This window comes from Ascidiella aspersa, chromosome 3 (genome assembly GCF_963924565.1).
Source record: "Ascidiella aspersa chromosome 3, kaAscAspe10.2, whole genome shotgun sequence".
NCBI classification, from domain to species: Eukaryota; Metazoa; Chordata; class Ascidiacea; order Phlebobranchia; family Ascidiidae; genus Ascidiella; species Ascidiella aspersa.
Genome location: NC_139449.1, coordinates 26,836,572 through 26,864,358, shown reverse-complemented (window position 1 = coordinate 26,864,358; position 27,787 = coordinate 26,836,572). Strand labels below are relative to the sequence as shown.

General features: G+C 42.6%; 2 protein-coding genes across 2 annotated transcripts in view; one reads left to right on the top strand and one right to left on the bottom strand.

Annotated features, from left to right (window-relative positions):
* LOC146161238 (uncharacterized) overlaps nucleotides 1-27,787 on the bottom strand; it is an 80,146-nt gene that overhangs the window by 19,465 nt on the left and 32,894 nt on the right. The window contains exons 32-39 of the mRNA XM_083383546.1: nucleotides 27,378-27,545; nucleotides 26,534-26,701; nucleotides 25,786-25,941; nucleotides 24,774-24,941; nucleotides 23,756-23,923; nucleotides 22,350-22,517; nucleotides 21,825-21,983; nucleotides 21,037-21,186 (exon numbers count right to left, since the gene is read on the bottom strand). Of these exons, the coding sequence (XP_083239672.1) occupies nucleotides 21,037-21,186; nucleotides 21,825-21,983; nucleotides 22,350-22,517; nucleotides 23,756-23,923; nucleotides 24,774-24,941; nucleotides 25,786-25,941; nucleotides 26,534-26,701; nucleotides 27,378-27,545 (1,305 nt within the window). The remainder of the gene's footprint in view (nucleotides 1-21,036; nucleotides 21,187-21,824; nucleotides 21,984-22,349; nucleotides 22,518-23,755; nucleotides 23,924-24,773; nucleotides 24,942-25,785; nucleotides 25,942-26,533; nucleotides 26,702-27,377; nucleotides 27,546-27,787) is intronic.
* On the top strand, nucleotides 9,775-13,279 carry LOC146161240 (uncharacterized). The gene is made up of 2 exons (XM_083384462.1): nucleotides 9,775-10,085; nucleotides 11,397-13,279. The coding sequence occupies exons 1-2, from the start codon at nucleotides 9,904-9,906 to the stop codon at nucleotides 12,520-12,522; spliced, it is 1,308 nt and encodes a 435-aa protein (XP_083240588.1). The 5' UTR covers nucleotides 9,775-9,903; the 3' UTR covers nucleotides 12,523-13,279.

Sequence of the window (27,787 nt, the reverse complement as noted above, 5' to 3'; positions counted from 1 at the left end):
TTTTGACAAGCTATTAATACCTGCGATATAGATGATAGTCTCAAAACCAGTGACGCCAAATATAGATATCTGAAAGCATATGTTACTTTCGCAGGCCGAAAATAAAGCACAAAAATAGGCAAGCACTCTTTACCCAATACTTGATAAACCACTGATGCAGTTGTGACAAAGGGGGTCAACTATGCGAAAGATGTGCAATCTCACATTAAAAAAATCGTATTTAACACATTGGTTTACCACTTAAAGAAGCACACTTACGTTAGTATATTTATTACCGTTATGACATATGTGCAAAAAGAACAGATATCGTTTTTAGTCGAATAAAGACTTTCAGCTCTTTTTTGCCTAATTCTCGATTGTAAATTTAAAAAAAAATAACTAATTGGAAATGCCCTATAATTCGGACGTAAGCTATATTGAATACAATTTACGCTCAATCGCTCATGTTATTCAAAGCGGCTTTTACAGGAATTCGATACTAAGAAAAAATATATATAAATTATGGCTTTCAGGCGGAAATTGCGGTCATTGTCACGACTGTAACCACAACCGCTTTTCGTGGTCAAAGAGCGAAAAGACGCTTTAACGTAGCTATAGATGACGTTTGCGATGGGGGTCGGAGGAGCCGAGCGGAAGTAAAGGTTACCGACACGCGTAAAAAAACAAACAAATCGTCGAATTAGCGTCGCTCGCGCGCTTTTTTTGACAATATCCGGTCGATGGTCGGCATCAATCGCTGTAATTAAATAGCGCTCGATTCCTAAACCCGACGATCGCTTACGCGCGAGCTTCAATAAATCATAACCGAAACGACGCGTTACTGTCGTCAGCTGAAACGCTTCGGGGAAGTTGCGCCGGATTCAGGGACTTAAAATCCGGCACAAACAGGGATTTAGATGCGTCGGGACGAAAATGAAATAATCAATGCGCCTGTTGTCGTACACTACAAAGAAGGCAGGCATTTCCGCTTAGGAAAGTAACCGAAATAGCACGGGTACGACAAGCGATTACCGAATTTCGATTGCTTTCGTCGTTGACGCGACTTGTTTACAGAAAGTGTATGGCACGTTATGACAGTATCATGGGGAAGATCGTATCGACGCTTAACTCTACTTATTTCGGGTCGGATAAAGGACAGGCGGCCATATCAAAAGGTTCCGTCTTTCAGGTTTTTAATGAAGGGGCGATACATCTGTACAAAATGCATTCATTTTTTGAAAGCGATAAATTTTGTATCATTCGACACATTTTTATAATAAAAAAATAAATTTCTTTCCTACAATTATTAAATTATCCTGGCGTCACTGAACAGTAATAGGTCGGTACAGTTTGTGCGCTAAAACATTCTTTTAATATTTTGCTAATGTTCAATTGAATAACTCAGGAAGGCTAAATAAATCCACATGCAACCATAGAAGGTTGTTTCGGTTAAGTATTAGAGTAGAAAAGCCGTAACCCGGTGAAACTAAGTTCATCAAATAATTTTTAAGAGCCACACGTTTCTGGGCAAGCAATAGATTAAATATTGTCGAGACAATTAAAACAACTGATGAAGAACTGGTTCAGCCACCAGGCCTGTAAACGCAAAGTTCGAGCCTCTTTTTCCGGCTGAGTTCACGCCCGCTTTTCTTCATGAAAGAACACACTAAAAATTGTAAAATTGTTTGGCCACCTAAACTCATCCGGCGCCTTAGAAATTCATGTTGAGTATAGTGAAAAAATCTCAATAACAATCCCAGGCCATACGCTGGGGTCAGGAGTGGACTGTTTTGCGCGAGTCATTAGTTAATAAACGACAAACGTTTCAAGGACGAAAGGCCCTGCAAAAAGGTTCTATATACGTTTTATTTTTTCAGGGAAGAAATAAATTTATGGAAAATGCACTCATTTTTACAAAGCGAAAAAAATTTGTACCAGTCGATTGGAAACCATTCATAAAATGAAACTCAACAGCATTAGATTGGTCAAATTGTACCTTGAAACATTTTTCAAAAGTTTTGATTTTTTGAATAAATAACTCCCTGGGAAGCTAATAAATCCTCATGCAAACAAAGGAGTTTGTTTTGGTTAGTTGTAAGAAAGCAGTAAACCTAAGTTCACTAAATATCGGAACTATTTAGTTCCCTCGTAAACTCCTGAAGAGAGCGGAAAGCCGCACGTTGATGTCGAGTAGTAGACTGAATACCGTTAAGACGACCAACTTCTTGACTAGTGGTTAAGTTACCAGGCCGGTAAACACAAGTTTCTCCAAGAATACTCGTGCGACGTCGAGGAATGCAGACTGTATAGTGATAAATCTCAATAACACTCCCAGGTCACACGCTGGGGTCAGGAGTCGACTGTTGTGCGAGTCATTAGTGAAAAGGTCGGCGTAACCATGACGCATTTTTTGATCTTTTTTAAAAACGAGTTTTTCAAGGATAAAAAAAACGGATTTAGAAGTAATCCAATGCGGACGATCGACATCGCGTCGTGCCTTGACGTACGGACTAAAGCTGTGAGAAAAAATGTGAATCACGTCGAGGGAACGGCAATTGAACAGTGCTGCAAGTCCGGCGGCTTTCAGAGGCTCTGTGGAGAAAGGGCAGCTCGCAAGAAGGGTCGTAGACAGCGGCTAAAAGGTCAGACGTTTGCCGCTATATATCGATGTACGGATCAAAGCGGTTCGAGGGCTTTAGCGCGCGAAAAAAAAAACGACAAGCATCGAATTGGGGATCGTGTTGCCGCCGAGTTATGCCGGCTTTGCGCATTACGCCGCGTCGCTATTTTAGCCAATAACAATAATAATGCGAGTTCGACGTCATAACCTGGCGGTGACGCGACCGTTCGGCGATTTTTGCGCCAACTGACCGGCGATGAATAATTCACGACGCCGCCTTACCAGTCGGCCAAAGTTGCCAGTCGCTTACTGTCTGTGGGCGTTACATAAGCGCCGGACTATGGTCGCGCATTCAACACTGAATTCCGAGGCTTAACCAGCGACAATGCGCAGGTCTGGGGCGATTGTCCATTCGTGCGGACGAGAGTATGTCGGCCGCTGTTTTCGTCGCCGAACCTGAAAACTTGTTTTTGACGCCAAGAAAGGGCAATTTCTATCCAGGAAGGAGGTTAATGACTGCTGTGAATGGGAAACCGACGTGGCTCGCTGAAATGACACTGCCAGGCTACCTGTTAAAATGCTAATTATATAACAAAGACGGTCCAGAGTACTTTGAACTCGGTATTAGTAATGTCACACCGTCGTCATGAAGGACGAGTATAGGAATTCGACGAAAAAGTGATGCGCGGTATATGAATCGCACTATATGTTGCAAAATAAGTCTGTTACCAAAGTTACGCCGATTGCTGCCAGTTTGGTTCTATATTCTTCGTCCCATCATCCCACTACGAAAAACTAACATTTACATGTGCCTAATGTGTCATCTTGCAGCCACCGGGAACACTATCTCATCGTAATGGTTGCAGCACGCGCTAAAAGTGCATCTAGCAAAATGCAAAAATGCAAGCAGGGGTCAGACGAATTACGTTTCCATTTGCCACGCGCGGCTCCTAATCCCGTTAAAACATTTGCTCCTTGCGGATTGGCCGACTAGCAACATGGCACGACATCGACCCGGGGTAACTTGACTTTGTTTGTAAAGAATGACGCATTGGGCTTTATGGCCTTAACTTGAACCCGTTCCGAGCACATGAAGTTAGCGCCTTTTCCAGTGCCTTCCAATTTGGTCATGGCGTCTGATATATCGAGCTGTGCAAACATTCTGATGAAAACATTTGATAAAAATTACAAAGCAACCGCGCTTTGGCGCGTATAACACGGCAGCTATAGTTGTGTTCCGAAACGACGACGTTCATTCGAAACATGACGTGGCCCCGTAGTAGTTTTAAAAATCTATATGCAAAAGCTTCGAGCTTGACGAGGCGTAGAATATGCGCTTCGTTTGCAATTGAAACGGTGCAAGTTGACCGCAGTGCGTGCAGACAAGTTGTTGCACAAAGGAAATGGGTCACCGTATTCAAGTCGAGAATTTCTGGAATGCTTTGACCAACGAGCTTTACAGCGCTTGCACGAGATCTGAAATCAACGAATATTCACCTATGCAAGGGATGCGATACGGATCAGAAATATACGGACGATATTCGCCAGGGGCAATTTATAAAACCACCATTCATTTTTAATGGCGGCAAAGACACTTATCAGAGTGAGAAATGCGCAATATCGCTCGCTAACGATGCCCCTCGTTGGCAGTTTGCAGCTTGAGAACTAATAAACGGGGACGTTGAACTTCGGCAATTCTATATTTTCAGGTCAAGTGGCCTTATCGATAGCAAATGCGCCGGGCGCGGACTTCGCGATTGCGTCGGGCTTTTGAGAAAGTGAGCTTTCAATCGCCACGCGAAAATCCCAATTTGTTCTATATTTGACGCGCTAGCGCCAATGGACTTCCGTGTGTGCAGAGTATATGCTTTGAAGTGTAATCGAAAATGGACCTTCGTGCTTTACATCACCGATAAATGGGAAAAAGGGATTGCGTGCTACGCCGTACCGCGAAAATTAACGGCGGGTAGAACAAGCTCGTTATGGAACTATTTTGGTTTGCCGCGATACTTGAACATCGAGATTTTCGTCATGGCCCCTTGGCGGAAACTTGACGCCGACCAAAAAAGCACCGAATTTTAGCGTCAAACGTAGACGCCCGTGTTTGGCCCAACCACAGCGTATGTGCACGCCTATTCCTGGCAAGATCCCATGCACGCAACAAAACATGGGCACTTTAATCGACACTCCGTCGTGAGATCATAATGCAAACAGGCGGCTCGGAAATTTGTGAGCGATGAGGGTACGAAAAAATACAGCCGGCGGTCAACGATTTAGGAGAAACGCCAACTATAAAGGGAGAAAATCCTCAACAAAACCAGTCCCAAAATACCGGCAAAGGCAATTTAGTTTACGATGGAACTGAGCGATCTTTCACTGCGTTATTGGTAAGGCGACACCGACTACGCACTTGCGAGTGTCATTTTGTCTTGTCGCTTTGCAAGTGTTGAAAATGCGTTAGGTCTGACGGTGTTTCGTAGATGCAGTATATAGTCGTCGCTAAATACCGTAAAACACTTTAAACTAAAACGGTAGTATAAAGACATGTTTACAATACGATAATAATGTTAAAACAAATCTAAACACATCGGAAAATTCGTTTTAAAGTGCCACTTTTTTCCGCAAAAAAACAAAGCCAGGGAGATAAGGCCGTTGCCAAGCTCATCATCCCACAAATACCAGGAAATTCAAAATACCAGGTTTAAATGTGTAATCTTCAGTGTCGTAAATAAACGTTTCATTTTCATTCGGGCTTGCAGCGAACAATCGCGACGGTGTTGACTTTGACGCCGCCCAATAGCGCGCCACACACGAGTGAGAAAAAATCGGATTTCAAACAACGGCGGATTCGCCCTTAATCTCTAAAGCATTGCTGACGGATCATGAGCAATTAAAGCCTAAACAACATACGCGAAGCGACGCCGCATTAGCCTTCCCTGAGAATTTGCCTTTGTCAGTCGAATGCAGTCAAAACAAACAGACGAAAGTTTAGCGTCGGCGCATTTTTGACGACGTCTACGCAAAAGGTTCGACCTAAATCGGGACGACCGAGCCAGACGCCGAAACTTTCGGGGGTAAAATTAAACGGGGTGCGGTTGGAGTCTTTCCGGTCCCCGTTCATCACGTCACGCGACGCTTGGGGCAAAGGTGAGGGAGCGTGACGTCGCTGCGTTGCGTCACCCTTGTGGAAAACGTGACGGCGTGCGTGAAAACATATAGACTCAGAGTGAGACTTTTTCCCGCGCATTCTGTCATGCATATAGACGTAGAGTTTGTAGACCTCTTCTGCGGCGGCAATGGCCAAACACAAAATATTTTTTGTTCATTCCGCCATTTACCAATCGTAATGCTCCATTTTAACATAGGTATTTCCGATACCATATTTTTGCTTAACGGCCTGCCGCTGGCCAACTGTACTCTAAAATTTTATTATTGGAGAAAGGTCGCGTGGCGCGAACGCCAACTCTTTTTTAGCGAATGAAGCTATAGCGCGCACACTAGCTCCCTTGCTCCTAAAACAGTGACCCTCTCATACCACAACTAAACATGACTGCCCTCGTGCTATAAAACGGTTTGCATTGTAAACTAAGGAATGTCCCTTCAGAGCTAAAACAATAAGTGATTACAAGTGAAAACGTCGTGTAACGGAAAAGGTGTAACGGAAAGAAACGAAGTAAGAAGAGAAGTAAAGAGCAGTAAAGCAAAGCGAAGAAAAGGAAACAAAGGAAACCAACAATAAATTACACAACATCCCCCCTTCTTAATTATAGCAAATTAAACAAAGGAAACCAATCATAAATTACACAACACTATGAGCAAAAAGAAAAGTGGATAAAATTAAAACGCGCAAGTATATAACGTTTTGCAAGTTGAGAAGCAAAACTTGCATTTGCCTTTAGTTTTCAAGTTTAGCTACCTTGAGAAAACATTTGCGCTAGTTTGCGAACCATAACTCTAAAATGCCAGTATCAGAGTATCGGATCAATATTGATAACACTTGGAGTCGGAATTCAGCACTAATCCGATAATTTCGGACATCCCTGATTTTAGCCAAGATAAATCTTTGCATTGTTTGTTCAAACAAAGGCAACGGTTAATTTGATGGCTCGTCAACACTTGACATTTTTATACCAACGAGGTAAGGTTTTAATTGAAATTTGACAAATTCCCTCTTCTTTCGTCGAAACGCAACAAAATTAGGTAAAAATGCCAAATCCGTCACGACGTTATAGTTACGTTTAGCCGCTCAAACGTAATTCGATACCAAGTTGGGGGTAGCAAATATTTGACAGCAATTTGTCGGGTCATGCAAAAAGTGCCCAGTCACCGTGCGTGAGCGGTTAAGCGCGTCGAGCTAAACAGACAAAGACGATACTAGAACTTTCGGCTGTAAAAAGACGCATTTCTACATTCCAGTCGTCCAAACAACATCACAAGGCCGCTTTGAATTCGCAGAATATCGGTAATATTTTAGTCGCGACCTTTCGGTGACGCGTTACGGCTACGGCTTTCAACCCAATTCTGTCGAAAACTCAAATCACGATTTATCTTGCACTCCCCTCCCACCAATGTAAAAACAAAAACTCAAACGACTGGCAAAATTGCCCCGCCCAACACGGAACTCGTCATTACACAAGGTAAGCCGGGACCAGCGGCGAAAGAGTAAAGCTATTACGGGTGTCCGATTCCACGCGGCTAAGGGATGATCCTCAGTGTGCGCCCCAAAACGTCGGCCGGCCATTAAAATAGGCAGGGCGTTCATTACGTTGGATCAGGCAAAGGAATGCAAGTGGCCGCGACCTATCACACACGCAAAAATATATATATATATATAGTTATTATTATACAGTAAGAGGCCTTGTTGTTTTCCCAGGTGGACGCGCAAAACACGTGCCAAAAAAAAACAACATCGCGTGAGCCAGGCAACGGACAACGGCAAAACGACGGCGTGACGTCACCGATCCAAACACATTGCGTCGCATCACGACCCGGAGACAGGGAGAAGGGGGCCACCCCCAGACGACTGGGTGGCCGGGGTGTGAAAACCAGGGGTACAGGCGTTGAATCTTGCTTGGGGATGCTTGCAATCGTGCGTGTAGGCGGTGGGAAGGCACGCGTGCTAGGCCGCGACCTGAAAGGGCACGGGCGCGACACAAGTCGAGCATATTTGGAAAAACATATTGTCGTGTAAAAAATTCGGGGTGCGCGACGAAAAATAGCGGATGACACTGGAATTCGGAGAAGTTGTTTTAAAGGTCGACGGATGAAAATAAGTAATCATGTATACCTGTTTAGAATTAATTTTGCGTTTGTATAGGTCACTCGTCGTTCGGTGTTTACGGTTTTGCATCGTGCCATCGAACAAACGTTCCGCTTTGTACCTGGTATTCGTTTTTTAATATAACCATTCCGCGTACAACGTTTCGGAAAACAGTGCGTTACAAACTTTTCCGTTGCTTTAACAAGGAACGATTACGATTGGGGCAAAAAGTCGTGTTTCTTAGAAAGATAGAACCCCGACAATCCGCAGAACACTGAATAATACATGGAAAACACGAGAGCTTAGAAATCTCGAGAGCGTACGTCAACACTTAACTTAAAATCACTTCCTGCAATTGGTCAATATATGATCACATTAGCTATATCGGGAAAGATTGGGGAATTTAATCTCCAGATTCAGGTACAAAAGCAAACAGTTCCGATTCCTCTGCGAGTCAAGTTATTGCACAACGATCGAAAATTTCCCGTATGAAAACATCATACCATATGTAAAAAAAGGGTCCTAACAAGTTCTCGGCAGGGGTCTAAGCAACCCGACGTGTATTACGTCACAGGCGCTTTCTCCCTTACACACGTCATCAGGGTGACATCGCACCAAAATTTTCAAGAGGTGAAAAATCGACGAACGCTTATGTATTGAGGATTTCGCGCCGATTTTAAACTCTTTCAAACAGCGTCGCAAATCTCGTCGGTCGTCGAAAGGAAGTTCAAACACAAGCGGGATCAAGTTATAGGGAGAATTTCGAAAAGCGGAATGTTTGCCCGAGGTAAACCGAAGGTACACGCAAACACAAGTAGCGGCGGTCGCGGGACCGTCGTGTGTCGAGTGATTTAACATAGAACTTTCCACCAAAACATCGGGATGTAACACTTTGTAGTAAGTTACGGGAAACGCAGTTCTGATTTCCGCCAGTAATTGCGTATTCGACCGCGTAACAGCTGCTATTAAAAAGTTCTTTCCATATTTGTGAGTTACGTCGCCAAAACACACGCTATTTCTGGAAGGAAAAAAGGAAAACTAGGGTTTTGTAGTGGAGCGGCCGAACGTGAAATGAAAGAGCGGGCGCATGCCGCTCGCTTGTTCTTGGCAGAGAAACAGCGACACGCGATAGCGTTTCTGACGTCATAAGAGGTCGCAAGTTACAAGTAATCTCGACCTATTGCAAATCGCAATCAAAGAGCGACGCTTGTCGTGCTGTACATAAACCGGAACAAGCTCGTACGCCGCTGCAGCTGTGGAATAAGAGATCGCAATCCCCGTTGCTAGGAGACGGCGGCCGCGAAAACCACGTGGTTCAGAGAAGACGTGACGTCACGCCTCGTAGTTTCGGAAGGTTGTTGGGCACAACACACTGGGAAGAAATCAGCATTAGTAGCACACGACTCTCAGTAAAATCGTTACGGCCAATCACACTTGTTCAACATTGATGGCCAACTTGAACTTGACCTACGTTTGTAACAAGATATCACGATTGTAAGGTAGAGAACGCTTAGAAACTGTATAAATTTGTCTTTATACGACTTCTGGATTTACAATTATTTGTATACGACAAAGTTAGGTTAACAGCTGCTATGCACATATTGCGGACGATAAAGTGCTGTTAAACAACACAACCCAGTGTTCAATGTACGAGCTCTAGCCACAATCACCAAGTTGTACCAACAAACAAACGGCAAGCGTTCAAACAGAATTTCGACGGAACACGCTGTGAATACTTTAGCGTCGTCCGCTCCACGCCTTTTTTCCTCAGCAGCCAAGAGTAAACGCGGCTGACGGCGGCTCCACGCACGAGTGGAAAAAAAGGCAAAAAAATGTGTCGAAAATCGGCGGTTGCCGACCGTGCTCAGGTATATAATCGTAGCGTCAGGTGTTGAGGACATTAGTGTCAAAAACGACAAGAGCAAGCAGCAAAAACGGTTAATTTTATTCGCCGCGCAGCTTCAATTTGCCAAAAGAAAACAAAAATTGGATTCTGTGCCGAAACTGCGAGGATACCTTTGGAACAAGCAAAATATCGAACAATATGTATACGATAATCGCGAGCATTGTTATGGCGCTGGCGCTTTGCCCGGCCGCCATCGAGGCACAGAACTGTCCGATCCCAAAACTGAACCGCAAGAATCAGGTGGCGAGGTTAGGCCGGTTGCAAGACAGCGACGTGGTGGTTCAGGCAAAGTTCATCGGCTTATACAAGGGAAAGTACAGGTGAGATAAAATAAAACACGGGGAGAACTTAAGAATTTTTTTTTTTTTTTGGACCCACGCCTAATCTAATTACGCTTTGCTAATTCGACGTGATTGCCATTAGCGAGGGAGGGGCGGGTAATGAGGCTGGAAAGTGGGTGGTGACTTGCATTTGCGTCGCGCCTGGCACATTAAGTTATTTTGGATTGGAGTTAACCTTTGCAATAAATCTAACATCAAGGAAAGTCCACGGGTGGCCGCTTTTGCAAGGGGGAGCTTCGCTTATAACAAACCCCGATCGAAAAAAATTAAAGTGCAGACTTCCATAAATCAAGGCAATAATCATACGGAATCGCCCCACCCCGCGAAACCGAATTTTCGAGTGTCATGGTTTAAACAACAAAGGCACGTAGCGACGAAAGAGGTTTGTTTGCCGACCAAAAGCCGGGCTAACGAGCCTTGCGTCACTCAGCGCTAAAAGCGAGGCCACAATCACCCAGCGGAGATAAGAGGTGTCGTCTTACCGCCGATCTGCACATTTATATAGATAGCGATAAAAGCAACAGTAGAGCCGGATTACCGGGCGCGCTCGGCTCGGGGGCGATTGTGCCACATGAGTGGCGCCGACGAGTGACGGAGCCGAAAATAATAGGGGGGGGGGGGGCGTCCCTGGAGGCCGGGTCGTTGGCCCCGCGGGCAAACACGCTTTACTGTCGCAGTGCGGTGCCTTGGGTCCCCTGCAGCGCTATAGTTATCATAACACAGCCGCAGTAATTTCGGCTATTTTAAGGAGGCCCGCACTTGGCAGAGCAAACATAGGACCAAGGCGATTTGCCGGAAGTCGCCTGACAGCGATATAGTTGCCTTGTTTGGAAGGCCACCCGGGTTGACGGGAGCCCGACACGTCCAGGCACAATCACATACACCGCAATAAACATCACGAGACCTCGGTGCGATGCAAAGCTTACCTGGGTCCTGGCATCGGCGCCGCCGCTGTTAATCATTAGTTTTTTTTAATCATTAGTAGTTTTTTAAGGCCCGAGTATCACAAACTGTACATGCACATGCTGGCCTGCAAAATTCTGCGACTGGGATTTTTGACAAGTCGATTTGATTCCTTACGCCTTTTTAAAAACAATTTACGCCAACTGGACTGCGAATAATGTTTTTGACAGCATGTATTTTCCTGCTTCTGCAGATTAATAACATTATGTCGCCCTTTTCGCATAATAAATAAATCGTCAATCTCGCTTCTGTTCTAGCAAATATAGAACAAAAATATTTCATCATGAAATTTCATAAAAATTACTAAACTCTGATTTGTTTTGGCAGATTTCTCGTTGACCACATCTGGGAGCAGCACAACGGCGGCCTGAAGGCGCTGGACGAGTTGGGCGTGGTGGCCGGGGACAGCAAGCCGACCGCTGCGTGCCTCGACGCGCTTCGCATGGATGACAACTTCATCCTCATGCTCAAGCCACTGGCGTCGGACGAGGAGCGCAGTTTCAGGGCCATGGAGGCGCCGGTGTCTTCCAAGCGCCGCAATCACCGGCAGCTGATATGGGAGCGCTTGTGCGCCTCCAGCGGCGGCGATCGGACCAGTTGCGCCATGAAGGTGACGATGCCGCGCAAGACGATCTTCTACCGCGGTTCGATCAAGCTGCTGCAGTGCCGCGTCGAGAGCAGCTCGCCGGTAACGCAGGTGACCTGGACCAAGGACGGCTCGAACATCGACACGACAGAGTACCGCATGATGACCGGGCTGCACGTGAACACCAAAGACATGGAGAACAGCTTCGTCATGATCATGGAGGCCAGCCACTTCCACAACGGCGCCTACTCGTGCCAGGTGCGCAACGCCGACGGCGCGACAGCACGCGGCACCACGCAAGTCACGGTTCTCGGGCCGCGCCTCGAGTCGCACTATGTGTCCTGCAACATCCAGAACTTCTGCTTTAACGGCGGCACCTGCCGGCACTTTGTCGACGACGAGGAGAACCCCTTCTGCGAGTGTCGACCCGGCTTCCGCGGGCGGCGCTGCGAGGAACTCGACCCCGACATCACGATGGGCGGCGTCGGCGGCTCGGAGCTGGCCAACGCTGAAAAGGAGATCGGCAACCTGACTATTGTGGTCGGCGTTCTCAGCTGCCTCATGCTCTGTCTCGTAGTGGTCGGTCTGCTGTACGTGCGCTACCTCAAAGGCGGCAGCAAGACGGGTGGTGGCAATCTTGACGACCTCGAGTGCGAATACCGGCCGTACGAAAACAGCCAAGTCGCCACCAACGGCGGACTCAAGTCGCCGCGACGGGAAAACAACAATTCAGCAGCCGTGAGCCCCAAGGTAGCGCTGGCCATGGAAAGCGAAGCGACGTCGCTGACGGTGGACAGCGCTTACCGGGCGACACAGGCCTCGGCGCCGTCGACGCCACGCAGCAGACTGTCGGCCAACAGCTCGTAACTGCCGGTTGCCCCCCACGGGCTTTAAGCCCCCCTCCCCCCGTTGTTGTGTACACTGTTTACTCTCCGTGCGGCTACATACGGCCGCCGCGATGCACTCATTTGTCATACTTCTTTATTTTCGTGTTTGCGTTTGTGTGTGTGGTCTCTGTCCCGTTGCTTAAGTTTGCTCACGTATTTATTGCCGGGTTTGCTGTTTTTTTAACAACCGTTTTTTTGGCTAAGATTTTTTCGGCGAGCCTTCGAATCTGGCTTTTATCCAGCAAAATTAGGCTGAAAATCGATTTTAAAACCCCCCAAAAAGGTTGATTTACCGCAATTTGTCCTTTCGGCGCGTTTTGTCGTTCTATTTTTCTTTTTGCACCAGCATTTGACTTATTGCACCACTGCCAACCGTTTGTGTTTCGTCTCACTTTGCTGCCATATTGTTCGCGCACAACCTTCATAATATGTTTGCAGTATTTCTTGCTATCGTTTTTTCTCCTGAAAATGACTATCGCATCATTCTCGTGGGTAAAACACATGGCCGACTGTTCGTGTACAACACGCTTTCGCTAGGGTATATTTAAAGAAGAAACTTTACGCTTTAGATTACTTCAACTTTATCCTTGTTTTTGTTTTTTTCGTTCATTCCCCTTTTCAATGCACAACTGTTGGGCCTCGTGTGAGGCTTTGTACCTTTCTTGCTTCGTCTCCGTTTTCCCTTTTATTCGTTTTCAAAATGCAGCCTATCTAGTTTTTACGAAATAAATTTCTTCAAGTAATTTGCCACATTCTGTAAATAACACAGGAGGCTGAACATACGGATTTCGTAAAATTTTAAATTGAGAAGAACACAATATCCCACATTTGCAGTAGTTGAAAGTTGAGTTTATCTTAGCACACTTTTGTAGACGTAATAGTTGGTTGCATAGATAGGATGCAGCAATAAAAGTAGGTACCTTTTTATTCGAATTTTCAATGTGTTCACTAACAGGATTAGTTTCACGACAGTTCTACGAGTGACGCCACGTTCGCGATTGACATTCATATCTAGTTGATTAGAACACATTTTAATTCACTTGCTACATTCTACAAAACACACGAAACTAGGAGAAGTTAACTTGAATTAATTTTTCTACTGGGCTTTCAACTTTATTGTAACATTCAATTTGTTACAGTATTAAAAAGTTGGACTAATAGTACAAAAACACAACCACAATGAGCAAATTTTCTCATTCTAAAGAATGTATGATAGTTAGTTTGCTGACTTAGGTTTGGGAAAAACTATACAAGTTATACTTGGTTCATTTAATGCATTATAAAATCACAAGCTGCTAACTTTCGTGTGCATTTTTTGCAAGTGTATTGACACAAATGCTGAGCAAACCGTGCTGTCTGTGTCTGTGTCATGTAAAATTTGTTGAACAGTTTGATTTTTCATTTTTGCACATCTTAGGAACAGAATTTTAAAAGGTAGTTAAACAATGCTGACAACGTACCACGTACTTTTTAACAAGTGCCGTTTAAAGAAAAGTTCGTCGAAAAACCTATAGTTAATTATTTACGGAGCCAATCGTTTGGTTGCTGCGTTGACAGAATAATATTACTTTCGTAGAATCCAAAGGCGAGTGATTTTAAAATTAAACAAATGTCGCTTAAAGAAACCATTAATTAATTATGATACAACTATATGTCTGAAATCGCATTTAATTAGGAAAACATAACAATAAACATTACAAGCTATCTTAGGTTGCGGTAACAGTTTTTACACACAAAACATTCAGGTTTGGGTTTACCTTTGCGACGTAGAAACGTATTATTATGAAAACGAGACAACGAAAAATAACTTATTAATGACCGATGACGTCAAAAGCGTACGTATGACGGTTTTGTGACAGGAACGAAGCGATTTTTGGCGCACTTTGGACGCTATCAATGTCGCGGGAAATAACCAAATTAATCGATTTAAGGGTATCGCTTACATTGCGGCCGTACATTTCAAATGCGAAATCGATACGTTTGCAGATTACAGAGCGATTGCAAAGGTTGCGTAGACAGCGTCATCGCGATTTAATACACTGAGGGTGGTTTAATGCTGTCATTGCGCGTGCTATTTCGCCCGAACACAACCTATATAGTCTATCCACGTTGATATGAATAAACAAAACGATGAGAACGTTTCCGTGGCAAGGAGGAAAGTTATCCAATGCAGCGACCGTGCGCAGAATGTTATAGAGCAAGTTACGAACTTTTGAAACTTGAAATTACGATCCATTTTTAATTCGCAATTCACCCGTCAGTCGAGCGACGTAACTACTAGGGACCGGTCTAACAAAAATAGTTTAACGATGGAAGGGAATTGAAAATGAACTTTCCCATCAGGCCTTCTTTAATTTATAAAAAAAACAAGAAAATAATGGCAACAAGAACCCTAGTTTTCAATAACGAAACGAAAAAGCCACATTTATCACCCACTGACAAGATTCCATTTTTTCGTCCTTCCGAAAAAAAACTCAAAAGGTCACCTTTTTTACATAAGAAATAGTCAAAGAGAACGTTGTCCCACCTACAAAGTGTGCCGGGAAAGTGTCGTGGACCAGGCTTGACAAGCGCGGTTCGAGATGCGACAGAACAAAGGGCGCCCGAACCTCGCGATGAACAATACGATGTGTTTCTTCAAGGCCCGGGTCACGAAGCGGCGGTTTACATAGCTGCGACACGCGACCGGTATATTCGCGCGACCTTTGCACACAATTACATTGTAGAGGCGAACCACGGCGCAATATTAAAAAGTGCGGATTTCGAAATTTTTCGCCTTTCTTGCTCGGCTCGGCTCGGCAACGGTCCTGTAGATTTCGAAACTCCTAGTACGTCATGTGTATGAAAGACACGCACAAATATGTGTTTAATACGTCATGTGTACTTATTTATGTAACTTAAGGCAACTGGAACTTGTATCGCGTGGCTGAATGTACCCACAACTCGAACGAGCAGGATTGCAACGCTGCATTAGGTTGCCAGCAGTTTCATTAATTGGTGGATTGTCATGAAGTAGAATATGGAAATTCAGCAGAATTCATCTTGTTTGCTTTGTGTGTCGTCTTGAATTTTTTCAATATTTTTGGTATAATTTGATTAGTCGGAATTCTTAAATAGAGTAAATATTGCGTAACTGAAAGTGGCCTTTGGACTGCGTTGAATCAGCACTTTCCATTATCAGACGAAACGCATCCTTGGCGCTTTACGTGACGTAATAGGGACAAGTTTTGCAACGTGTTTTACGTGTGTCAATGGCTAAGCCTGATTGGTCGCCTGCTGAAATGCCAGCCAAATGTAAATGCATTAAATTCCGACGAGAATCGAAAAATGAAGTCCGAAAACGTCAAGGTTTCATAAATAGCGCTACACAGTCATTGTTAACCTGAAAAGAAGCGTGGTTTATAACGACGTAAAGGTCGGTAGCTTTGCGGTTTGAAAACATCAACGTGAAGCGAACGTTCACAATATAGCTCACGTCGCTAACCCCCAATTGCCTTTATACGCGTGGGGTTCGATGCGATTTACGTCACAAGTTCGACGTTAACCTTGGGTTTCGATGTCGCTGTGGACCAACGCACATTAGCTTTAACCTTTGCCGCAAGCCCAGGCTCGTAGGCGTTTCCTATGCGCACGTCTATACAAAGCAACGAAAGTCCTTGTTTAGAGAAAACAAGTGCGACACCGAATTGATGTGTATGTTTATTTAAGTTTGCGTTTATTTTTATGTATTGTGGAATTCTGGCAGCAACCCTTCGCGTCATACATACTGGTTTTATAAGCTTAGGCGCCCCGAATATAACTTGTGGGAAAATTTTACACCGATATTTTGAGCAATATTATCAACTGCGCACCTGTTTGACAAAAAATCGACGACTTGGAAATGAGTTATAAAAACTGACACAACTCGCTGCGGAAATGCAATGCACTGCGGAGATTTTGTCGCAGTGCTTATTACAAATATGACGACGACTTTAAGCCCAAAACGAAATCAAGGTTTACAAATACTCGAACAATTAAAAGGTTAGAGATAGCGGAGACACTCGAACGGTAACACGCAATGCAATTTGGCAGAACCGCCCACCAGGAATGAGAACAAATTCTATAAGGGCCCATAGACTGAACACGCCCCAGACCTACTACCAGGGAAGAAGTGATAGGGCCACTCGACCTGGCCAGGTGCTAGAGCGGGGGAAAGACGGGTGTAAATGCCATCCAGATGTGTATGCCTGGGACGCGCTCTGTGACCTTATACACAAGTTAGGATGATGGGACCAACGCGGTGAAAGCTAAGCGGGCGCGAGACACATATACTACACGCCTACAAGGACAATACTCGAAAAATGTAGACTTTAAAAGCGATTTTGTTTTCGGTGCCATTTGCCTACCCACTCGGATATTTAAAAAGCGCGCGAAAGGTCGTAAAGAAAGGGCCCCGCAATAGCGGAAGTCCTATGTCGGGAAAACTTTCGAGACTTGTTAAAACTCCTTAGTCTTTTTGGCGCATGGCTAGAATCCTACCACAACGAACATTATTTGGGTTAGGGTTAGCGTTTGGGTAGGTTAAGCAATATTATTAAATATTAATACTTGATCCACCCTCTCCAAACACCAACCGACACCCTAACCCAAATATTGCGTGTTGCTTTATTAAATGTTTTAACGCTGTGGTAGGATTCTAGATCAGCGCCGTTTTGATCTTTATGACCGAGATAAAAGTTTGATATTTTTTTTCTTTGGCTAATGTTTGTTTGCTGTTTTACAATCAGAAGGTTAAAAACTGTTGTGAAATACCACAGAGAGTTATCTTGAGGATGTGTAAAATTGGATCTTAAAAAATTAGGTTTTTTGACAAATTTAATCCGCAGAATAAGCGCCATCTGCGAAGTTCTTTGGCAACCCAGTTTTCTAAAACAATGAGTTCGACCACAACTTAACGCAAAAATAAACCGACAACTGGCAAGACTGAATACAGAGCGTAATGAATCGCATTGAGGTAAACGCATTCCGAATTGCAGAGATGCCAAATACGTTGCCCTAGCATCGAACAAAATAAAGTTGTACCGCCCCCGCTTTTTCTGGCTTTGGAGCGTTAAATAATGCGGTGTATTTTCGCCAGGCGACCTATACTCAATTGGAAGAACCGCCTTTGCATACCTGGGAGTCAAACGCACATCACGGGAACAACAACGCCATGTGATCGGATTAAAAACCTTGAAACATTTCGAATTTTTCTAGTGGTAAACAAATGCGGTGTTTTTTACGAGGCTGGTTCAACAGTACGTTCGCGCCAGAGGGGCTATACTCAATAGAACAACCACCTTTGCATACCTTGGAGTCAAACAAGAACGTCATGTGATCGGATTAACATCGTAAAAACATTTCGAATTTTTCTGTTTATCAGGATTACAAAAGGAGCGAACCACTTTCATATGCGGGGGAACAGTTAAACGAACCCGGGACTTTTATATGCGAGGGACACTTACGTACACGGTAATGACACTAAGCCAATTTCCGTGCAGCTCAACATTTTGCCATATTTTCATTTTCTAACACACTCAATAATTAACACCCTTTATTTGAATAAAGATGAGTTGGGTGCACGTCGCCGTCAAAATTCGTGCAAATGTCTAACCTGTGCACCTGATACGCTCAAAATTTTGCTTCGAAAGGCGAAATCTTTTCAACAATTTTCTCGTCACAATAGAGCTAGCGACTTGGAACCGCAACAATTGTGTGCAATTAGATTCCCATAGAAACAAGGCACTTTTAAACTTGTCGCCGGCGTGCAATCATGCGTGCAAGCTGCAAACTGCACAGAAGCACACGACTTAACTTGACCATCATTAGATTTTAAAAGTATATATAGCACAGGGTAAAAACGAAACGGTTCATGGCCTAATTTGCAATTTAAGCTATGAGAACCATAACCCATCTGTGCCGGAAACATATACTGTATTTGAACATCTATTTTTTGCTACAACTTTTTACTACAATTTAAGTTCATACATTTTTCTGAAGAAGTAAACAGCTAATTAATTTTAGAATGTTTACACACAATAGATTTATTTAGTAGTTGACGGTCTTATTTCTCTGAATCACAAAAAATAATTAAAAATAAAACACAAATACTTATTTTTTAGACATCAGATAAAAGTGCATTTTGAAGTAGTAATTTTTTTTTAAGAACAATTATACAAAAAAAAACGTTTTTCTCACAATACGGAATTGTTTGTCACAACTATTCACCCGTCACAACTAAAATTGCAACAAACTTTACCAGCGTGTCGCACAACCCATCCCACATGGTTATGCTTTTCAGCAAACAGCCTACCATAAATCAGTTATGGGGCGGAAGAACAAATACGAACGCCCACGCAGATGTCTTAGCGGTTGTCTAATGGCGATTGGGACGTTCACGGAAAATATGTGAATTTCAGGCAAACCCGACCCGGGTTTCGGTTTACGCAGCTTGGTTGGTCTTGGGTGGAAAACGATTCGTTAAAATCCAGGTTGTTAAAAAGCTACAATAAAGCCAATTGAGTCGACTGTTAATAATAAACTAAAGAGGTTACAGTTACGCTAAGAAGAATAAACACTTTTTTACCATTGGTGCGTACAAGTCTTTTAGAAATGTAAAATGGGTAAGTATTGTTTAAGTCTGTATTAAAAATAGTGTGGGTGAGCAATGCCGAAGCTAGCAAGCTACAGCTTTGGGAGGGGATTTATGCCTAATTTCAATCTAATATAAAAATGATATCTTCAAGGTAAAAATACATAGGGCTTTATACGATTTGGGCGCCACGAAGTCTACATCAGTCGCATTGCGCTTTGCAAAATAACGTTTAAGAAAGACGCGCCGCCACTTATCTCAACACTTAGGTACATTTATTTAAAAAAAAACAGGTCTTCACAGTGATACAAAGGGTTCAGCAGTAAGTGGAAAATCTGTAACTCAGCGATTCTTAACCTTACATGACAGTTGCCCCCCTTCGATGAGTTCCAACACTCTAAAGGCAGCGGGAAAGCCTGCTTTAAGAGGTTCATATGATCGGAACTGAACAATCGATGGATTCATCTCATCGAAAGCAGGTATTTTTTTATATACTTCAAAGTTAAAAGGAGTGGAAACTTCGCCTTTTAGATTCAATAGGTTATGTTTTTCGCCAACTTAATTTGGCCCACTGAAAACGCAATTTAAAACAAACGGGATCGTTCATTTAAATTCGCCAACCAGACAGAGTCATCACATCAGACTCAATTAAGTGAGAAACCGCACTCAAGCATGCGGCTCCGTAAACTAACCAAACAACAAATTGTACATGATCACCCCGAGAACTGTGGGTTTTCACGGCAGCGGAAGCGTGCAACCGCATGGGGGATTAACTTACCGAATCACCTTGTACAATTTGAGCTCAAATTGTTGACATAGCGTCGCCTCGTGCCGGTTTTAAAAAGGCGAACCTATGAAATCACGTGAAAATTCCAAGCCGACATGTGTTTGCGGAGTGATTGGGTAGCGCGGAGTCACCTTCAGTGTCTCGTGCCAGTAAACCAACCCGAACGGTGCCGGCAGTTAATCGATCACAAAACGCCTCAAAAAACCACTAATTTTGGTCGTTTTGCAGAATTCAGACGCGAAGAATGGGAAATGTAATTGTTAAATAAGGTCGATGTTTTCATAGCCGTGTGTCACGTTGCTTCGACCAATACAGTTTAAGCTACATGTGTGATTAAATACATTCAAATTTATGTATCGTATTTTATTGTGGTTACAGTTCACATCTAGTATCCTGCAATAGACATTTTTACTACTATAATATCACTAACCTTCTATATATCTCTATTAATACCCTTTAAAAAACAAAGGCAACATCAATATTATTGATGTACAAATCTGTTGCTCCATTCAGTGCAAGTGTAACGCAGAGAGTTTGTCCTTTTAAGACAGCCGCAGCGTACATTTATCTGTTAAAACTGTTTCGTATGCGAAAACCATCTCTAAGAGTAAATAAGTCAGTTTTATAATCGTTTTATCCTAAATCCTTTGTAAGATTCACAACGGAATAGAGTGCATTGCTCCCAAGAGTTTTACGATCTAGATCGCGGTAAAGGTCACTGTTAAATAGACGGGTGGATCACGCAGCGACGCCCATATTGGCTAAGAAGACCGTTTGACCCTGAAACACTGTGTCAAGTTTGAAACGAGGCGAACTGCAGGAAAACTCAGGAATTTTTCACACAACAATACGGAAAACTTTGCATCATCAAATGTGATATTATGTAACTGAAGAACATACTTGGCAAACGAAAGCTGAAACGCGTAATCTAAAACCCTATTTATCACATCGTAAAATCACTTAATGAACTCTAAGATTTGGCTTATGGCAATTAATTAATTTGGGTGTTTAAGTGTTGATAAACACGTAACACACTGCCACGCCTCGGCATAGCTGCAACTCATGGTCCGTGGCACCAAACAGCGATGAGAACTCACCACTTCCTTCTGCCGGTAGATGGTGTCCTCTGCGGCGTAGACCTGCTGGGTTCGCTCGTCCAGCGAGTCGCGGAGCTGTTGTAACTCTTTCCTCACGGACGACTCGTTTTCCTTGCTCTGCTCGGCGCCGTCGACCTCCATCTTGGATAACTGTTCACACAAAAAACATTTACCTTAATAAAACATTTATTTAACTTGAACCAGGTAATTCGTATTTTTTTAAAAGCGCAGTTTTTAACGAGAGGTAAATTTGCGACCACTGAATAGCTTTATGTAAATTTCAGTAAAACCCGCTATAATGTGACAAATAGTAATGGCAAAAGTGATATATTTTAAGTATGTCGTGAACATCACAAATTTAGTTCATTACGTTTAGTTACACACTTAAGAACTCCCTGTTGTTAAAATAAGGTAAAACTAAATTTGACGCTTAATCTATAGAGCTATTTTTTTACTTTTGGCAAATTTAATGTTTCTAACAGCAACGACAACCTTTACGTTTAAATATAGCAGAAACACCGACAACAAAACCAAATTTTTAACCTAATAAGCCGCTTCTACTAGATCGAAAAGTTTCTACGAAGATTGAAAAGTTAAGATGTTTATGTAATAATTTTGCTGGAATACACGGGTCTTTGTTTTTATGCAACGACGTGAATTTTTGGAGTACGTATTTTGTGCAGTTTTACACAAAATCAAAGCATGAAATTTGACAGCCACGAAAAAACTGGACAGCCACGAAAAAACATCTAAAAATTTGTGAATTTGATTCTGATTTAACAACCGACCTTGTCCTCCAGATCGTTCTTCTCTTTTTCTGTCCTCCTCAATTCTTCTTCGATCGTCTTCAGCTCTTCTTCGAGTCCGGCAACCTCACCTTTTAGTTCCTCGGTTTTTTTGTCGCCAAACTCCGATCGCTGTTCCATCTCGCGTTGAAGCAACTCGACCTTGGATAAAGGAATGCCTTTTGATATATTCCTCACAACCAAATGATCATCACGACCGCAACCCGTAGGTGTCTTTATATTAGATGTGCAGAAATGGTGAAACTTCTTAAATTTGCATTCCATTTTTACCAAAAGAGAAGTAGCAATGCCAACGATATTGAACTGATTTTAGTATACTTAATCACGCCACGTTTATTCTGTTTTCACAACATAAAGAAAATTAGTTGGTTCTTTTTAAAACATCTTTAGAATAAATAGTATGACATTTTTTCAATAATAAGTCACACGCTAAACTTGACGTTAAACCTAATTTCACCAAAGGTTCCACGTTGCATTCTTGCTCAGTCGCAGATATTCTTGTTTTACCTGCTTGTTGAGAGCGTCGATGGCGTTTTCGCTCTTCTTCTTGTCCTCATCGCGCTCCTCCAGCTCTTCTTTGAGCAAAGCGACCTCCCGCTCCAGGAGGAGGACCTGCTTCCGACTCACTTCAGCCTCATCCAGCAGCTCGTCCACGCGCTTCAGAGCAACGTCCGCCTGAGTGGGAAAAGGAAATGAAAGAGCAAAAATATTGCTTCGCGGTCGTCTGCGAAATCCCGATATGGCAGAAACATTAATTTTCATTGTATTACAAAAAATGTTAATTCAAAGTTATGTCGCTGGCTATTGCGTTGTGGTAACTTAATGTTGGTTGTGTTTGTTGAAATTGCATTGCTTCGCTGCATCACTTTACTTCTTGCCTTATTTCGTTTCCAGAAGTCTACTTGCCTTATTTTCGTTTTAGTCCTGAAGGGGCATTCCTTAGTTTGCAGCGCAAACTGTTTTAGAAGTAGCTTGTGAAATGGTCGATTTATATAAGCAAGCGAGCTGAAGCGTACGCGCAACCCGCATTTTGGTTAAGAGCACAGCGTTAAGGTTCGCGCCACGCGGCTTTTCTTGTAATAAAATTTTGTATAAAAGTTGTGTGTGCACGCGAGGTCGGCGACCGGCCGTCCAGCAGGTACAAAAGTATGGCGCAACAATTGCAATTAAAAGACGTCAATGAGTTGGAATAAAAGCAAATATTCTTCAGAATGTTCTGAAGATTTATACGACGAACAGAGAGACTTTTGGGCCACGGAGGTTTTACTGACATAATACACTTCCTTTTAATATGTACAATGATGAGCTTTGATTCTGGCCCAACACCATCGAAACATGATTAGTTATATTACAAACAGCTTGCGGGCAAGAGGACAGCTGTTTTTTCTTTTCTAATGCGCTTTTTGCTAAAGCTCACATGAATCAGTGATTAAGTGCAGCAGCACAACAATCACGACAGTACTGTATTATGTTTGGTACATTTTTCAATAGGGCATCCTGCATGAAGTTGATGCTTGGGTGCAGAACAGCAGGTTTAACCGAATCAATTTTTGCTTTACATATTTCCAATAAACATTCAAAACTACACACTTAACAATTTTATTTTTCTTCATGACACCATTTAAAGCAAAACATATATAGTTTTAGATGTTATTTATAAAATACCACATTAGATCTTCTAAATTTAAATACTTACATTTTATTTTTTGTGTTACTAGATGATTTAGTCATGGATAGTACTGACATTTTAAGCCAAATCAAAAGAAGTAATTTCACTAAAATCCTGTCTAAATACTAAACCTATACCTATTATCGTTCTATCAACAACAATACAGGAATGTCGATCTGTCATAAACATGAAATCATAGTGATTAGTTACTATTTTAGTACAAACTCTCTCGCCCCGAACAAACCTGGTGTTGCGCCTTCTCCTCTCCCTCCTCGGCGCTCCTAACCTTCTCTTCGTTTTCTCTCTGCTCTCTCGCGAGCTGCTCCAACTTGCTCCTGGCCTCCTTCTTGTCGCTTTCGGCGCGCCGCAAGTGGTCGCTCGCACGGCCGCGTTGCGTCTCGAAGTCGCTGATCTGAAGGAGACGTTGAAAAGCATTGTTACAGGGTTACCATGCAAATTTAAAGATATTTCACAGATGATTTTCCAAAGACTTATCAATGCAATCCATAGCTTTTCAAAAGACTTTCAATTGGCTCGCTCAACGTGTTTTAATAATTTGGCAAAAATATGATTTAAATCCCATGGTCAACACAGTAACAAATAGTTTTTAATAAACATAAGTAAATTGGAGTGTGGCTAGTTTTATATCTATATAGTTTTATTAGAAAATAAAAATAAGCAAAAAGGGCATTAAAGTTTTTTTTTCGTCATGGCCTTTAATGCCAAAACTACAAGCCAAACGTATGACAAAACTCCAAACATTAACTTTTAATTCGGTATGTTTTTTGGCCTCACACGATATCTCGCCGAGGAAAACATGGAGACAATTAATCGAATAATAGCTATCGCGACGGTTAAAGCAGCGGTTTCTAAACTTTTTTGGCTTGCGGCACACTCAAAAAATCTAAAATCTAAAAAAAATCGCGGCACACTCTTTACAGAACAACAATACAGCACATGTACAATTGCCCCTATGGCACGAAAAACGATATGCAAATGCTTTAATAGTATCAATTTTGTTTTCCATAGTGCGTAATCAAGTCTCATATGCTTAAGTGTATGCCTATTTGTAATACAAATAACTTGTTTACCAAAATTACAAAAAGTTTCACGGCACACTTAACAATCTTTCGAGGCACAAAGTTTGGGAATCACTGGTTTAAAATGTTCCATAAAAATAAATATTGTCCCGCACCCCATGTTCAGTTTTAATTAACTGTATAGATAAACAGGGCAGCCGAAAAATACCATAAACGCCTCACCTTCTGTTCCATGTTGCACAGATGGTCGTGTGTGTTCTGCAATGCGCCAATCCTATTGGCAAGCTCCTGCTGGTTTGCGTTGAGCTGATCCCGGAGCTGATCTCGCTCCCGTTCTGCGTCCTCCGCTCGTTTCTTCTCCTTTTCCAGGTCTTTGTCGCTCTCCGACAACTGCAAAGTGGAAAAGGTGTTTGTGTTACCTTAGGAAGGAAACTTGCAGTTATATACAACTGTTTGAGGAAAACTCTTATTGTTTTATTGCCTTTTTACGAGGGCCAGGTTGTCACGAAAACTTTAGTTTGCCATTTTTGATTTCCTATTCGCGCAGTTAAACCCTACGTATTATGAAACGTGATAACGTTGGCATAATAATGGCGACTACTCTTTCCTTGGTCAACTAATGGGGACAAATACCAAAAGGAAAACACACAAACACCACAAAATGGCAAAGATGTTATCACTATTCAGAAAAGAACTGCATCCCCAATACACTGTGCTGTTATGTTTTATTAAAGTAAATCTGTCATTCCCTACTATGATGTTCGATACTTCGTTGTTATATGCGATACCCATACTCGATTATGATATTTTGAACAAAAGTATTAGATCCGATACCAAATACTAAATTACTTTATTACTTCGACCAGATAAGTAAAAAAATGAAAACTGCAAAGGCAGTGTTATTAATATTTAATTTTTTTGAGGGGTCGGGATTGGCATTAGTATCGGACGAGTACCGATACAAGTGAGCATCGGATCCGATCTAACGTTATAAACGCATAATTCCAAGCCATTAACAACCTTGCATCCTCAGATCTTTTGCAGGTAGTTAAGACTACAAAAAGACCAATCAGATCTTAACAAAGGATCCCATTTTTTGGTATGGAATTGGCATTAAGATCGGGCGAGTACTAACACTTAACAAAGGAATCCATTTATCGGGTATCGGCTACGATCCAACGTTATCGGACAACACCATTTCTAAATTTAAACTCTTTCAGTCTTTAACGGCGACCTTTTTCTTGAGGTCCTCCACTCTCTCCTCCTCCTCACTCAATCTCCTCTTCAGCTCCTCGATCTCGTCACGGAGGGCGATAACGTCGTTGCTGACGTCACGTCGCGACGCCTCGAGTTCGGCGATGGCGCGTTGCGAGTCGCTCGCGTTGTCCATCTGCGCGATCGGGGAAAAAAGCGATGACGTAACAAAGAAGAAAGGTTTTAAAAGTAAACAAATCAGGCGCGAGACGAGCTGGGTGAGTTAGAGATGAATTGGGAACTTTACGTATTTGTAATGTGGAAATTTACAATTGCTGCGTTTTAACAGTGAAACTTTGTATTTCATCCGAAGTTTGTCATCCGTAACCGGGGTAGGTTTTTAGCAGCAGTTTTTGAACGTACAACACGATAAAAAAAGGGTTGCATTGTACAAAAATAACTGAAGCCCATACAAGCTTCTTTTCGGCGCAAACAAAGGTCCTGCGTTTTTTATTTTATTTTCAAAAGTGTCGTGTCCACGTTTGGTATTTTAAGCATGTAAACGAGCAATAAAACAAATCCTAACTACGACATTTCTAAGCATCCAAAGCCAAGAAAAAAAAGTTAAATTTAGCTTGTAGATTTTCAGCTGTTAGGTAGAACAGTTAGGAATTAAATAAAACAAACTGCATTTAATTTACACGAATATCCCCCGAAATAAAACGAGCCAGACTAATGCTCACAAAAAGGAACTCTTACACGGAATCAAGCGTTTATCTTCCACCTACCTCGCTGTGGAGCTTCCGGATCCTGCGGTTGGCGTCTTTGAGCTCTTTCTCCTTCTCCTCCAGCGATGATCGCGCGTCGGCGCTCGCAACCTCCGCATCTTTCCTCTGCCTCTCAGCCTTCCTCAGCTGATCGAGGAGGGAGTCGACTCGGCTCTCGGACACGGCGCGCTGCAAAATACAGGTTCGTTATTTAACGAAATAAAAAGCGATGCGCATATCATTCGGATATTGAGGTTATCTTAAACAAAAATTTAAAGTTGTTGTGACGAACTCATGCACCTTGTTTACTTAATAGGTAAACTGAGGTAAAAATCGATATGAAAAATCTTAATGCATATCAATATCATCATGTCAATTGAACCGAGCTGAGCTGCTGAAGTTTTATACATTGTCGGTGAGATTTCCATTACGGCTGCAGGTTGCTCCCGAGTAATATTGCATGTCATAAAACATGGATTGAATCTTCAAACTTTGCACAAAAAACATGAGTACAACTTGCACCACGACAGTTAGGCAAAAAATACCGCATATTTCAGAAAGGTAGATTACAAGGATTTTAGGGTGCACCGTGCACACCGGTTGAAGAGCACTGCCTTAGACTGCGTAATAAGATCAAAAAATACTTTTTCAGATATAAAAAAAAAATTGTTTTTAGAACATCGCCAGTTTTTTTGTTGACAGAAGGATTTATATCTGCTTGGTTAAACAAAACAAACCATTTTATTCAAAGAAACCTACATTTTAATTTTGATATTCAGTGGAAAATAACGTACACACTAAAGTGTTTAGGTTATATATTTTTCACCTAAAAATATATATAAATCAAGGCAAAATTTGTACTCACGTCCTCTTCCACCTTGGCGAGTTTGTCCTCTGCGCGCGCAAGTGACCTTGACTTGTCGGCGACTTCCTGTTGTGACGTGGCGGCGAGATTGGCTGCGTTTCTTCGCTGTCGCTCCAGCTCCATCGCTTCGGCTGCCACCGTCTCGTAACGCGCTTGGGAGTCGTTTAACTGCGCAGCGAATAAACAGATAATGTTCAATTAAAAAAGAAATATTCCTGCTTTTCTTTGCATCTTTGAAACCGTCATTGATGTCAGTTGCACCTTTTTGCATTTCGTAACATGAAAGCTTAGGTTAAAAATAGAATAGCGTAGTTAAAGAACTTCTTTTCGTATATACATATATATAAGCCATAATTAGTTTTCATTTCCACAAAAATAGAAGACATGCGGTGAGAAACTTTCAATTTATG

Coding starts and splice junctions, on each gene's coding strand:
- LOC146161240 (XM_083384462.1), top strand. CDS start 9,904: ATGTATACGATAATCGCGAGCATTGTTATGGCGCTGGCGCTTTGCCCG. Junction 10,086..11,396: donor TTATACAAGGGAAAGTACAG/GTGAGATAAAAT, acceptor TTGTTTTGGCAG/ATTTCTCGTTGACCACATCT.